The 15,537-nt window shown below is 41.4% G+C and overlaps 1 protein-coding gene across 2 annotated transcripts in view; it reads left to right on the top strand.

Annotated features, from left to right (window-relative positions):
* Positions 1 to 15,537, top strand: part of CPM (carboxypeptidase M) — a 110,107-nt gene that overhangs the window by 73,738 nt on the left and 20,832 nt on the right. For both annotated transcript variants that reach the window (XM_011976602.1, XM_011976601.1), the window contains one exon: positions 4,341 to 4,438. In XM_011976602.1, the coding sequence (XP_011831992.1) occupies positions 4,341 to 4,438 (98 nt within the window). The remainder of the gene's footprint in view (positions 1 to 4,340; positions 4,439 to 15,537) is intronic.

Below are 15,537 nucleotides of genomic sequence, written 5' to 3'. Positions count from 1 at the left end.
CACACACCTCACAGGTATTGTGAAGATCAAATAACATAAAGTGCTTAGCAGAGTGCCTGGCACATAGTATCTGCACTTTTGAATGACAGGGTTGGGTATTTTTTTTTTTAATTTAAAAAACTGGGCCGGGCGCGGTGGCTCACGCCTGTAATCCCAGCACTTTGGGAGGCCGAGGCGGGCGGATCACAAGATCAAGAGATCGAGACCATGGTGAAACCCCGTCTCTACTAAAAATAGAAAAAAAATTAGCCGGGCGCAGTGGCGGGCGCCTGTAGTCCCAGCTACTCGGGAGGCTGAGGCAGGAGAATGGCGTGAACCCGGGAGGCGGAGCTTGCAGTGAGCCAAGATTGCGCCACTGCACTCCAGTCTGGGCGACAGAGCGAGACTCCGTCTCAAAAAAAAAAAATAAATAAAAAATAAAAAAAATAAAAAAAATAAAAAACTGGAAAGATAGAAAGGTAAAAATAATTAATTGGCTTTATCATCCTATCATTTAGTCTCTTATCCCTGACAGTGTGCCATTTTCAATCCTGCTGGGATGCATTCGTTATTATTATTAATTTTTTAAGAGACAGGTCTCACTGTGTCCCAGGCTGCAGTGCAGTGGTGCAATCATGATTCACTGTAACCTCCAACTCCTGGGATCAACGGATCCTTGCACCTCAGCTCCCTGAGCCTAAGGTGGTTGTATTGGTTGGAACCCCGAGGGCGCGCCAACAGACAACAGGAGGCGGTGTGGAGCAACATGCTGTTTTAATGAGCGCCTAGGTGCACGCAGCTGAGGCCTAAAATGGCGTCAGCCCCAAGTGAGGACACGGCAAAGGGTTTATAGTCTCCTATAAACAGGAAGTGTCCTAGTCTGACGTAACTGCCATGTTGTACCCGGATGGCCTATTTCTCGATCTTCAGGGGTACATGTCTTCCGGCCAGGATAGGTGTCTTCCTGCTGGCTGTCCTCCTGCTTCTGCTGTCTTGCTGAGGCACGATGCTGATGCAAGTGACCTTGCGCCTTGGAACTGGGCTTGAGAAGGGAGGAGTTATTCATCTTCTTAAGCTTTCAGGCCCTGGGGAGAATGTTACAGTGTGTAGCTAGGATTACAGACATATGCCACCACACCCAGCTAATTTTTAAAGTTTTTGTAGAGATGGCATCACACTATGTTGCCCAGGCTGGTCTCAAACTCCTGAGCTCAAGTGATCCTCCCACCTCAGCCTCCCAAAGCACTGGGATTACAGGCATGAGTCACCACACCTGGCCTCATCCATTATTTAAGGCTTTATATGCTACGAAGCTGTAGGTTTTTAATAGAAAGTCTGTTTAACATGGTTGTGATTATATAATTTTGCATTCTTTTTCCACATTATAAAATATTTTAATGTTATAAATTCTGTACGTAATTTTAGTGAACGTGCTATAGTTTACATAAAATTACTTATCATTGGACACCTAACAATAGAGAATTGACTAAATGGTAGTGCATTCATATAATAAAATATTAGTCAGCCATTTAAAAAGGTGGATTAGAAGTATATTTCTTAACATATAAACATGTTAACGATTATATGTAAAATGAAATGATTGTACCTAAATATCAACTACCTCTCAAATCTATCTGGACGTTTTCCTACCTCAGTCTCAGCAACTTTCAAACTTTAATGAGCCTCCCAGTCACCAAAGGAGCTTGCTAATTGCCAGTTTCACACTTTACCCCAAGAGTTTGATTGAGGCTGGGGCTCAGGAATTGGCATTTTTACAAAGATCCCCAGTGCCTCTGATGTGGGAAAGGCACCTCACCTATTTCTGCCTGTTGAAGCTATACTTAATTTTCCAAGCTTCTCCTTCTACTTTCTCCTGAACTCCTATAGTATTTTGTAGCACTTGTCTGCTTTCTTGTCTTAGAGATCTTAACGAACACTTCTAAATTATAAAACTTTTCCTGATCCTCCAGGCAAACTTAGTTGTGCACTTATGTCACAGCCCCAGGATTTGTGTTAAACCCTGCGTGAGTTCCTGAATATAGATAAACTTCATTTACTTAGTGGTGGAGAGAGAGAGGCTGAGTACTTCAGAACTCTTTAGAACACCTGTTTTAGCAGGAACTTTTGGGAGTAAAGGTAGTCTTTCTAACCTTGATTTAAAACAAAAACAAAACTTTGTTTAGATTACTTCTTACCGTGACAGTCATGTTGTGAAAAGTAAATAGTTTGTCCTTTGTGCATTTGCTCTGGTCTAGACCAGAGATAGCCAGTAAGTTGGAGAGGGCAGTTAAAACCCTTCAAGAGGCCTGTCATTCCAAAGGATAGTGTTCTTCAGGTCAGTTGGTTGGTTTTCATTCTCAGACTGTGTCATTGAGGTTGTTCAAGGTAAGATTCTCATCTTGCAGTTCACTTAGGGGCCACTCGTGCTAAAATTGAGATTGAATTACTCATCAAAGTACTTCTTCATTTAGATTTTTATCAGTGTGATTTCCCTCCTTCCTTAAACAAAATAATATTGGAGATCCATATCAAGTCAGGTTTATGCCATCTTCCATTATCTTTTATGTAATAGGCCAGCTTGCAGATGCATAGTTATCAATAACTATTGATAAATATTATATTGAGATGATACTTAATTTTTTCCTTGCTTGTAAGTGAACTAGATCATATTCTGTACAATTAGTTAACACAAAAGAATTCCTCAGAAACAAACTTTAAAAGCCAGGTGTAACAGCTCACTCATGAAAAGTTCCTTGTTTCATATGAAAAAGGTAACTTTGTAGAAGTAAAGCTGCAGACAACAAAGAATTGACAGGGTTGGGGAATGGAAGGTTAATGAAATTGGTTGATCAAATGCTTCTGATGGGGAACCACCAGATGTAGTAGTGTGCTTGTCTGCGTGGCAAACTCAGAATCACTCTTCAGAACCTTGTGTAGAGGCATCATCTATAAAATCCTACATCTGTAAAGCTTTTCATCAGCCCCCTCCTTGGAAAAAATTACCCATTTGCTTTTTTATTCTATGCCCACAACAGTACACTACACACACATCTATGATATGTCACACTCTGGTATATGCTTGTGTGTTGCTATTCTCCGATAGATCAGAAATTCGTTGGGCATAGAGCATGTGGCTTATTAAGAGACAAGCAGTTTTTGTTAGTGGGAGGAGCACTAGAATTGAAGTCAAATAGACTAGAGTTCAGTTCTTGGCTCAGGGACTCAAATCACAGCCTCTGATTGGCAGTGTGATCATAAGCCCTTTACTTAATATTTTTGAAGATCAGTTTTTTCATTTGTAAAGTTTGGTTAATAATCCGTCTCAGTGGGTCATGACAAGGGATTACTTGAGATTACCTGAGCCTAGAGCAGCACACATAATATCTGCACAAAGCAAATCCTCAGTGAGCTTTCGTCTCTGCCCTTTCTTGCCCAAATCAAATAGAGCTAAGACTTAGATGCTTTCTTTGGGTTGTGGTTCCCAGTTCACCTGACAGTACTCACACATATCAAGGATGCTCCCAAGGGGATGTGTCACATCAGCATTCAAATGCAGAATTCAGGATCTCCTACTTTAAAAACAGTCTCCCTTCTGAGTCACTTTTTTTTTTTTTGAGACTGAGTCTTGCTCTGTCACCCAGGCTGAAGTGCAGTGGCCGGATCTCAGCTCACTGCAAGCTCCACCTCCCGGGTTCACGCCATTCTCCTGCCTCAGCCTCCCGAGTAACTGGGACTACAGGCGCCCGCCACCACGCCCAGCTAATTTTTTGGCTATTTAGTAGAGACGGGGTTTCACTGTGTTAGCCAGAATGGTCTTGATCTCCTGACCTCATGATCTGCCCGCCTTGGCCTCCCAAAGTGCTGGGATTACGGGTGTGAGCCACCGCGCCCAGCCGTGAGTTACTTTTATTGTTGTTTTTTCTCTTTCCTTGTACTGTGAGTTATGACACCCTCCCAGTCAACCATCAACTAGGATTTAACTTTGTATAATTGTATAAATTAACAAGATCCTAGGAGGCTCCAGAATCTCAGAGACTCCAGGATCTCAGAGCAAAGTATGTACACATTTTAGAAGAATAACATCTACATCCCCTAATAAGTCTTCAGCTTTTAAAAATCACGTCCTAAAATAATAAGTGAAATATTTGTGCTGAATTGAAAGGGTTTCCATAAATTCTGGCAGTAAACGAAAAGTGTTTTAAGCACGGAGATATTAGTCATACAAACTTAAGTCACCATGAAACATTCAAACGATCATGTGGGGGAAGCAGCATCCTGTTTCCTAGTCTCATTCTCCCAGAGTTCATTTGTCATTTTAAGAGGCAACTTACTTTTCCATCTTTTCTTCTTTTCCTGTAAAGGTAGAAACCTGTGGGTTCTTGTTGTGGGGCGGTTTCCAAAGGAACACAGAATTGGGATTCCGGAGTTCAAATACGTGGCAAATATGCATGGAGATGAGGTACGTATGTGGCTCGAATTTCTGAAATGTCACCAGAGAAGCTTCCCCTAGGGTCTCTTGAGCTCTGTGTAAATGCTACAGAGGAAGCTTGGGAAGTCTCCAGCATGCATTGTAGCAAAGAAGCAAGGCCTGGAGAGGTCTTCCTGTGAGGCCTGTGGGAAGTTAAGGAATCAGGGTCCAACAACCACCACAGCCAAATGGTTGTGTACCCAGCGCCCTGTCAGAGTAGCTGGAGCTTGTTTTGTGTTTGGGGCCAAAAGAACAACAGTTCCCCAGCCCTAAACTTCTGCCAGCCAATCCCTGCAATCTCCCTTCTGGGTTGAGTTTTCTAACCTCCTGGTCAGCGTGAAGGTGACCCAGCAAAGGAGCTGTATTATATCCGAACCCACAACCAGATCTGGCTTTTCAAATGCTTTTGTTACTCTCTCTCAAATCTAATACTCAGGTTATTCAGTGCTCCAGTTTAGACAATCACATTTGGGATTCTTCCCTACTCACCATTCAACAAACACTTGGCTGGGTGCAGTGGCTCATGCCTATAATCCCAGCACTTTGGGAGGCCACGGCAGGTAGATCACTTGAGGTCAGTAGTTAAAGACAGCCTGGCCAACATGGTGAAACCTTGTCTCTACTAAAAATACGAAAAATTAGCCAGGTGTGGTGGCGCGTACCTGTAATCTCAGCTAGTCGGGAGGCTGAGGCAGGAGAATTGCTTGAACCCAGAAAGGTGGAGGCTGCAGTGAGCCAAGATCGTGTCTCTGCTCTCCAGCCTAGGCGACAGAGTGAGACTCCATCTCAAACAAACAAACAAACAAAACACACACACACACACAAAACCACACTTTTAAATTCCTTAATAATATCTTGCCTGTTTTCTAACTTAGCAGGGATAAACTCTACTTTTAATTAATTTTTAGGTTCTTCAAAATATCATTTACCACTGTTACCTACGCAGCCATTCTTGCCAGGCAGTTGAAGATGTTCACGTCTATTTCTCACCTTGCTTCCTCAGCATATTTTGAGACCATGACAACCGAAATATTTTCTGTTTACCAGGACTCTATAAAACTGAGCAATCAAAGAGTTCCCAGCCATCACAATAAGGAAACTTTGCGCAGGAATATGGGTATTACACTGTAAAACACAACTTGTAACTTTAGGGACTTTGTCATTTACATGCATATTCCAATAAGTACTATCTGCTGACTTGTTAAAACACTTCTGGATTTGCAATAGTGCGGGTGGCATGCTCTAATCAGTGCTGAGCTTCCTGTTCTGACTTAGGCCTCCCCAAACTCTATAGGAACTGGATCCACCTTTCATGGTACACTCTGCCTGCCCTTGCCAGGCATGCTGCCCAACCTGTCCTGCTGAGAGAGGATACTTCTTGCAGCTGCAGCTAAGATGCAAGCACCTGCCCCTAACAAAGGAGTAAATCTTTGAACTCGCTTTTGGGATGGGTGCAAGTTTAGTCCATCTGTGACTTTTTGAGCATAACGGGCGGTTTCTTTAAAAAAGACTACGTTGCAAGGAGTCTGACCAAAGTTGGTTTTAATAAAACAACTGTTCATTACAGACAGCAACTCAGACTGCCTTTCCCTTTTGCTATCTAGTCTATTGATCAAGGTGCTTCAGAATGCTTTTTTCTTTTCTTTTTTTTTTTTTTTTTTCTGAGACGGAATTTTGCTCTTGTCTCCCAGGCTGGAGTGCGTTGGCATGATCTCGACTCACTGCAACCTCTGCCTACAAGGTTCAAGCAGTTCTCCTGCCTCCTCCTCCTGAGTGTTTGGGACTACAGGCATGCACCACTATGCCGAGATAATTTTTTTTTGTATTTTTTTTTTTTAGCAGAGATGAGGTTTCACCATTTTGGTCAAGCTAGTCTCGAACCCCTGACATCAGGTGGTCCGCCCACCTCAGCCTCCCAAAGTTCTGGGATTACAGGTGTAAGCCACCACACCCAGCTCAGAATGCATTTGTATTTAGTAGTTTATTTATTGCTGGCATTTCAGAGGTTCCAGCCATCTACTCAGAAATCAGTCGTCAGAACTGAAACTCCCAAAGATAAGCAAGAGTCCTTTCCCTCACCTACCTCCAAATTTGCTTATTCTTTCCATGCACTTTCCTAAATTTCTGGCATCTTGCTGTCTGGGTAGTTGGTGTATTGTTCAAATCAGGGCTCATGAGTGCACTCTCATTCTTTGAGAAATGCTGAGGGCTGAGACTAGGCAGCAAGGAAAAGTCCCAGTGTATTTTGGGGTGGGAATCTGAAGCACTGTTACCCCCTTATGTGTCCCAGCTCATGGCAATGTCTGAGGGCTCTATGGGGCTAGTAAGAAATTTATTATTCTGAATTTGAGACCTTATCTATTCTGCCCTCCCCATGCCGCTAGGAGTTGAAGAAAGTGATGGCTTAACATTGGAGCAGAGAAGTCCTTCTGAATACAGGATCTAATGACCCCCTTTTTCCTCCCATAGATCTTTTGAAATTGAAAGCATTTTTAAGAAGCAACAGAGCTAACATTTTAGGGCAGTGGTTCTTAACCTTTTTTGGATGTACTCCTTGCTATTCTCTTATAAATTTGACCTCTGACTTCAGGGCCTGTGGATTATCTAGGAGTTTATGGACCTTAGGTGGAGAATCCCTGCAGGGAACACATACACACTGAGTGTCAGGGTGGACAGAATTGGCCACACTATTTTTTAAATGAGACCCCCACCCCCACTGTGTGTGTGTGTGTGTGTGTGTGTGTTTCCACACTTAATACCATGGCTGGATGACAGGGAGCATCAGCTGCATCAGGGAGACTCAGCTCTGCTGATTACACCTGCCATATTCCCCCATGTATTTTTATTTTACTTATTTATGCCTTGTTTTGGAATTGGGTCTTTTTTTAAATTAGAAATTGGTGGCCAAAAAGCATATGAAAAAGTGTCTAACAACCCTAATCATCAGAGAAATGCAAATCAAAAACCACAATGAGATACCATCTCATACCAGTCAGAATGGCTATTAATAAAAAGTCAAAAAATAACAGATGCTGATGAGGCTACAGAGAAAAGGGATCACTTATACGCTGCTGGTAGGAATGTAAATTAGTTCAACCATTGTGAAAAGCAGTGTGGTGATTTCTCAAAGAACTTGAAACAGAACTACGATTCAACGCAGCAATCCCAATATCTACCCAAAGGAATATAAATTGTTCTGCTATAAAGACATATGCACACATATGTTCACTGGAGCACTATTCACAATAACAAAGACATAGGGTTAGTCTAAATGCCCATCAGTGGTAGACTGGATAAAGGAAATGTGGTATATATACATCATGTCATACTATGCAGCCGTAAAAAAAGAACGAGATCATGCACCTTTGACCTTATCCTAAGCAAACTAATGCAGGAACAGAAAATCAAACACTGCATGTTCTCACTTATGAGTGAGAACTAAACATTGAATACACATGGGCACAAAGAAGGGAACAATAGATATTAGCACCTAATTGAGGATGGAGGTTGGGAGGAGGGTGAGGATCAAATACCTACCTATTAGATACTAAGCTGATTACCTGGGTGATGAAATAATCCATACACCAAATCCCCACAGCACACAATTTACCCGTAGAACCAATCTGCACATGTACTCCTGAAACTAAATGTTTAAAAAAAAAAAAAAGCAGGCCAAGCATGGGGGCTTACGCCTGTAATCCCAGCATTTGGGGAGGCTGAGGTGGGTGGATCACCTGAGTTTAGGAGTTCAAGACCAGCCTGGCCAACATGATGAAACCCCATCTCTACTAAAAATACAAAAATTCGCTGGGCACGGTGGCGTGCACCTGTAATCCCAGCTACTCAGGAGGCTGAGGCAGGAGAATCGCTTGAACCCAGGAGGCAGAGGTTGCAGTGAGCCAAGATCGCACCACTGCACTCCAATCTGGGCAAAAGAGTGAGACTGTCTCAAAAAAAAAAAAAAAAAAATTACAAGGTCAACATATGTTCATGTTAGAAAAAGTATAAACAAAACATTATATACTGACTTTCCCAAAATTAGTGCTCCTAATTTCTTATTTATTTTTCCAGATATTTGTGTGTGCATGCACTTTTACCAAAAGAGACTATGCTATTTGCAACATTTTTAGGTAAATACTAGCTACCTTTTTGTACCAATAAATCTTTATTCTGTCTTTATCTTATCCCCTACTTTCTAGTTTCTCCAATTGTCCTCAAATGTCTCTAAAATTACCCAAATCAGGATCCAGTCCTGGCCCATGCATCACATTTAGTGGATATATTGGATCTCTTGGATCTCATTTAATCCAATATATTTTTATTATGATACCAGGCTTGATAAAGAGCCTAATCAGTTGTCTGCCCTATAGAATGTCACATATTCTGGATTTTTGGTTTGCTTCTTTATAGTATCATTGCAGTTGTACCTCTAGTCCCTGTCTTTACTTCAAAGTGGAAATTAAATCTAAAGGTTTGTTGAATTTAGGCAAAATCTTTTTGGCTAATACACATCTTAGGAATTGTGAAGATAGGTTCATTTGATTAATGCTGAGGGTTCAGGCTAATTCACCTGGCTACACTCAGGAATGCCAAAAGCAAACTCTGGGTTGCAAAATCAACTTAAAATGGCCCCTTTTCAGCCAAGTATTGTTACAAAATAAGTAAAGTTAAACCCACTCCTCATTTTGCATGAATTTCACGTATTCTGTTATTCTTGCAAAGGTCCTTGTTCTACTAGGATCATGGCTCCTACTGTAGGTATTTTTCTTGTCTTCAGTGACCTTCCATTGTCTCACATGCTTTCTATGGCACAGGCTCACTCTGCCACATTAATCAGGCTGGCAAGTTGCCTCCTCAAACAGTGCTTTATAAGAAAATAATAACAATAGCTAACATTTCTTCAGCACAGATGACAATAAGTGCTTTTTAGGCCTCGTTTCTTTTGATCACCTCTGCAGAAGGCATGTTTATTAGTCCCATGTACCATGAAGGGGGCCCAGGTTTGTGCTTGGTCACCAGCTATGGGAACCCAGAGCCTGAGCACCAGGCCTTGCCCGGCTGTGGATCCACTCCTTTACTCTCTCTTCTCTGTTTTTAAAATGTTCTGTTTTATGGTTTTAGTTATTAAGTATAGATCTATGATCTATCTCAAATTAATTTCACTTGGATGGATACTAAGTTGTTCCAGCACCATTTGGTGAGACGATTTGGGCTTGTTGGTTCTGTAAAAAAGTAGCAAACTCTCGGAGGGCAACACTGGAAAAAGTATCTTCCAGTCACCTACCTGTCCCTTTCTTTCCCCTACTCTTCACTTCTTTCTCCTTGATTGCTGGGGAGCTAACAGACAAAGCACTCATGGTGAGCCTTTGTCACCGATGTTTATTCATTTTTCAGAGCAGCATGGCAGAAACATTTCTGCGGTTGTTTCTCATTTTAATAAAGACTAGTAGGTGTTTTTCTGGTTCATCCAGGCACACACATTATTTGCACACTTATTGGCATGTTGGATTGAAGCCTCAATTCTAGATTTAATTTACACAACCTCCTAATTGACTTCACTTGACATACCTATAGTTGAATCTTTTTTTTTCTTTAAACTGGAAGGGTTGATGCCAGTGCAGGCTGAATGGGGTTCTCTACCATTCCCTTATGCTACAGATACTCAGATTGCCTGGGAATGGGATTCTTGTCTCCTCACCTTCCCCCATCCCCTCATTCTGCTCTTGGCTTGCTGCGTAGTAAACTATAACCAATACTTTAAAATCAGAGCTATGCTGAAAACTGGGACCATGCCCTGAAACCAGGAGCATCTAACATCCTCAGCCTGAGTGTGGATGCAGAAGAGACGCCTGGGAAAATCTTCCCCAGCCCTCCCTACTCTTTGTTTTGTGCTTGTCTTCTATGCATGTTTTTCAAATTTTGCAGAAAAAAATACTTCTCTTGGGTAATCTCTAGGTTGGTAAGACATCTCTAATTTCTGCCTAATGGAAATATTGAAGCAAGGCATGACTGTGTGCTTAAAGAATTGTGTGCCCAGGCCAGGCATGGTGGTTCATACTTATAACCCCATCACTTTGGGAGGTCAAGCTGGGGAGGTTGTTGAGGCCAGGAGTTCAAGACTAGCCTGGGAAACATAGTAAGGCCTTGTCTCTAAAAAAAAAAAAATTTTTTTTAATTAGCCAGGCGTGGTGGTGCATACCCGTGGTCCCAGCTACTCAGGAGGCTGAGGTGGAAGGATTGCTTGAGCCTGAGAGGTTGAGGCTGCAGTGGGCCATGATCACACCACTGTACTTCAGCCTGGGTGACAAAGCGAGACCCTGTCTTAAAAAAAAAAGAATCGAGTGCCTAGAGTTTTAAGCCAACTCTAGTAACATTAAGCAAAGTATTTTAGGTCGGAGCCTGAGTTCAAACCCAGGTTTCCTTGACTTCAGGGCCAGTGGTCTTAAACCCTGTACTGTAGAAGTAACTGTTGAATATGTTTGTTAAATAATTTAACTAAATTGCAATTCTGCTTTTTTGGGGAGGTGGGGGATAGGAATTTTTTTTAAGCTTTCATTTCTTAAAGATCAATGAATTATTTTTACTGTGATAGACTTGATATAGGCTTTTGTAACTGCCCAACAGATTCATTTTGCCTGTTGCCCAGATAGAGCAGATGTATTAAGACAGGGGAACTGCGATAGAGAAAGAGTTTAATTCATGCAAAGCCAACTGAACAGGAGACCGGAGTTTTATTATTACTTAAATCAGTCTCCCCAAAAATTCAGAGACTGGGATTTTCAGGATAATTTGGTGGGTAGGGGGAGAGACAGTGGGGATTGGTGATTGGTCAGGTCGGAGACGAAATCACAGGGCATCAAAGCTGTTCTCTTGTGCTGAGTCAGTTCCTGGCTGGGGGCCACAAGACCAGATGAGCCAGTTTATCGATGTGGGTGGTGCCAGCAGATCCATCCAGTGCAGGGTCTAAAAAGTATCTTAGGTTTTACAATAGCGATGTTATCCCCCTGAGCAACTGGGGAGGTTTGGAATCTTGCGGCCTCTGGCTGCATAACTCCTAAGCCATAATTTCTAATCTTGTGGCTAATTTGTTAGTCCTATATTCAGGAAAAGGCTATTATCATCTTTGTTTCAATGTTAAACTATGAACTATGTTAGTTTAGCCTATGCCCAGGAATGAACAAGGACAGCTTGAAGGTTAGACGCAAGATGGAGTTGGTTTCATCAGATCTCTTTCACTGCCATAATTTTCTCACTGTGATAATTTTTGCAAAGGCAGTTTCACTTTTGAAAAATTCACATCACATATAGAATTTTACGTTTGTGGCATTGGTTTATAGTTTATGGTTTTCCAGAAATATAGGTTGAAAAGAAAAAACATTCCCTGGATAATAGTGGCCATATTTGTCAACCTAAAAATAAAGAGATAAAGGATAAAATTTTCAACACCTTCCAGGTATAAAAGACAGTTTATGAGATGTAGTTTGCATGTCTAAATGTTTTACTTAGGGGGTATTTTAATGGTTTTCACAGACAGTGGCACACAATATCTGAAATTATGGCCGTTCTGGAAAATCTGGAATGTATAGTCAACATGCAGTAGAGGTTCCCAACTTGTCATTAAACCAAAACACAACATTAAAGCTTGTCTTTCTAAATGCCACTTCCCAAGCTCCTTTTTCTACCACTATCCCAGGTGATAGCAAAATGTCCTCAGTAATGCTATGTAGTTTCCATAATTAAGTTCTTTCTTTTTAGATTTAGGCAGAGCTCTTTGTTTTCCAGGTGAAATGTCTAATTCATTCTAAGCATGTTTTAAATTAATTAACTTTTTGGTGAGGCTGCGCCAGGGTGACCAGATAGCCCGAGTCCCTGTCATGAGCAGAATTGTTAGCCTGTACCTCTATAAAATTTGTTCGGTGTTTAAAAATCCTTCAGATAAAATAGCTTGATCATTTGTATATCTCCCGTTACAAAACACCTTAAGTCCTTATGTGAATTTCAAAAAGTTCTTCCTCAGGATAGTCTTGACCTTATAATGAATTGCCAACAGTAGTTTATTCACAATTATTTATTGAATACATGATAGACCAGGAGCTGGACTATACCAGGAATACAAGCTATACCAGGAACACAGGGATACAGAGAAAAACCATGAGGGTCCTTGACTTCGGGGCTTCAATGGTGGAGTTGGAGAAGGGGAGGTCAGTCAAGGTCAACGAGGTGATTGTAACATGTGTGACCTGCATTAGATAACGCAAGTGTCATGGTGAACCCAGACTTGGGAGGCCAAGAAAAGTATGCTAGATAAATGTCATGTTTAGGCTGATATTTGAAGAAGAAGAATTAGCTCGGCGGGTCAGACAAATAACTTAAATCTATAACACACACACCACTGTGGAGCCCCGTAGCCCAATGACTTTCCCGCCAGAAGCTGCATCACAGTTAAACAGATTCCATTGTTAGGATAGCTGAAGATTCTCTCTCTCTCTCTCTCTCTCTCAGACACACACACACACACACACACACACCCCCCACAACACTGTCTGGGTTGTGGATTGTTCCTTCAAAAATTTTTTTCTATTTTTTTATAAACAATCTGTGAAGAACCAGAACACTCATTTTTATCTGTGTGGCAAGTTCCAACTTGGCTGAATTGAACTGCGGCTGATAGAGAATGTATTTTCTGCTTTCTGGGTGATTGCCATTTTAACCACCGGATGAAGGAGATGGAGTGAGTCTCCGGAGGCCCGTGTGTCCATCAGGCCCCCGTCTCTTCATGACGGCTTCTCCCTGAAGTCTGTGCTCTCACAGGAAGGAAGCCAGCATGCTGGGTGAAAGGCTGCCTGGGCAATTGGAGACTCTTTTGACCACATTCTTTTTTAAAATTTGGACTCTCCAGGGTTTCCTGTCAAAGACTTAATTTTCAATGAAGGGAGGTTTATACATAAAACATGAATGAGTGTTTGAGACATTTATATTAAGGTTGGGAAGAATTAATTTGAATAATATTTGGCATAAATCTGCTGTTACAGAAGCAGGAAAAGATGGCCCAAAAAGAAAGGAGGATTTTGTTTAACTGCCTCTGAAATTTCATCTGTTTACCTCAGCGTTTAAAAAATTATCTGACGCTTAGTTGGTTCTTTATCATATTTTCCAGATTTTTATTTACCCCTGCAGTTGAGAACTTGTGATTTGTTGTGGAATATTGAGACACACAGAAAATACTTTGGTTACATACTTGTTTCCCTGAAAGAATCACGATTTTATTATTTTTGTAAAAATGACATAGGTTTTCTTTAATTTAAAAAGAATAAGAGGAAATAAAAATCATTCAGAATACTGTACCCAGAAATAGCCATCATTAATATTTGCCAGACATCATTCTAGACATCTATATATTTCTGTAGTAAGAGAATGAGAGGAATTAAAAGAATATAAAATAAAATGTGTCATATATCATATGAAATTTTATTTTATTTGAATTAACAGAAGAATAAAACTGAAGTGAAACAAAAATAATTGGTGAAATTGATATTTTCTCAAAATAAGAAATTGATTATCACATTTTTCTTTTTTTCTTTCTTTTTTTTTTTTTTTTTTTTTTTGTATTTTTAGTGGAGATGGGGTTTCACCATGTTGGCCAGGCTGGTCTCGAACCCCTGACCTCAGTTGATCTGCCCAGCTCAGCCTCCCAAAGTGCTGGGATTGCAGGCGTGAGCCATCGTGCCCAGCCCCAACTTTTATATTTTGTTCTTACCCATACTCCCAAGACTGCTTAATCCAATTCTGTATCCAACAGAATACCAACTCAACCTAGCTCCTAATCATGGCTTCTTTACTCTTCCTTTTCACTTTCTTTTGGTTGGGTGAATTTCATTGCCAACTCATGTCTTGATTATTTGCATGCTGGAGAATGTATGGTTCAGATAGCTAAGAGAGAAATTCACATTTAGAGTCACATGAGGATTCTGATATCATTTCCTCTCTGTTCTTGACTTGGGACTCACATAGGTCAGGGATTTTTGCCGATTGAACCATACTATGGCCTCTAACCAGCATTTAGACATTTAAGGAACTATAGGACTCCTGGTCACTTCCTCCTCACCTTCCTGTACCTATTACTCCCCAAACCCTTCTGAGAAAGCTCCTTAAACCAACTATCCTTTTCACATTTTTTTTTTTTTTTTGAGATGGTGTCTCACTCTGTCACCCAAGCTGGAGTGCAGTGGCGCGATCTCGGCTCATTGCAACCTCTGCCTCCCAGGTTCAAGCAATTCTCGTGTCTCAGCCACCTGACTAGCAGGGACTACAGGCACCTGCCACCATGCCCAGCTAATTTTTGTATTTTTAGTAGAGACGGGGTTTCACCATGTTGGCCAGGCTGGTCTGGAAGTCCTGACTTTGGGTGATCTGCCCACCTCAGCCTCCCAAAGTGCTGGGATTACAGGCGTGAGCCACCATGCCCGGCCCCTTTTCACATTTAAAGTTACTGTCACAGTTTTATGTTACCAGCTCCTCCCCGCTGGCTTTAGGGCAGGTCATCAGTAGCTCATCGAGGTTACTTCCAAAGGTGCTGGACCTTCAAAAGCCTGTTATATCTTAAAATTGGAACCCAGTGTGGGGTACAAGTGACTTTTTTGGTTATTAGCTTGTAAGAACTTTTTCCAGTGACAATTTTGACTACAAAAACAAAAATCTGACTGGGCGCAGTGGCTCACACCTGTAATCCCAGCACTTTGGGAGACTGAGGTGGGCAGATCATCTGAGGTCAGGAGTTCGAGACCAGCCTGGCCAACATGGAAACCCTGTCTCTACTAAAAATATAAAAATTAGCCAGACAAGGTGGTGGGCGCCTGTAATCTCAGCTACTTGGGAGGTTAGGTAGGAGAATTGTTTGAATCCAGGAGACGGAGGTTGCAGTGAACCAACACGGTGCCACCACACTCCAGCCTGGGTGACAGAGTGAGACTCTGTCTCAAAAAAAAAAAAAAAAATCAAGGTAGTAGAAGAGGAAGATAAAAAATGAGTAGGAAAAAAGTTGAAGTCAGGATTGGAAATAACCTCACTCTAAATTTTTTTTTTTTTTTTTT

The sequence above is a fragment of the Mandrillus leucophaeus genome, unplaced genomic scaffold (genome assembly GCF_000951045.1).
Source record: "Mandrillus leucophaeus isolate KB7577 unplaced genomic scaffold, Mleu.le_1.0 Scaffold169, whole genome shotgun sequence".
Lineage (NCBI taxonomy): Eukaryota > Metazoa > Chordata > Mammalia > Primates > Cercopithecidae > Mandrillus > Mandrillus leucophaeus.
This window is presented reverse-complemented; position numbering and strand designations above follow the sequence as displayed.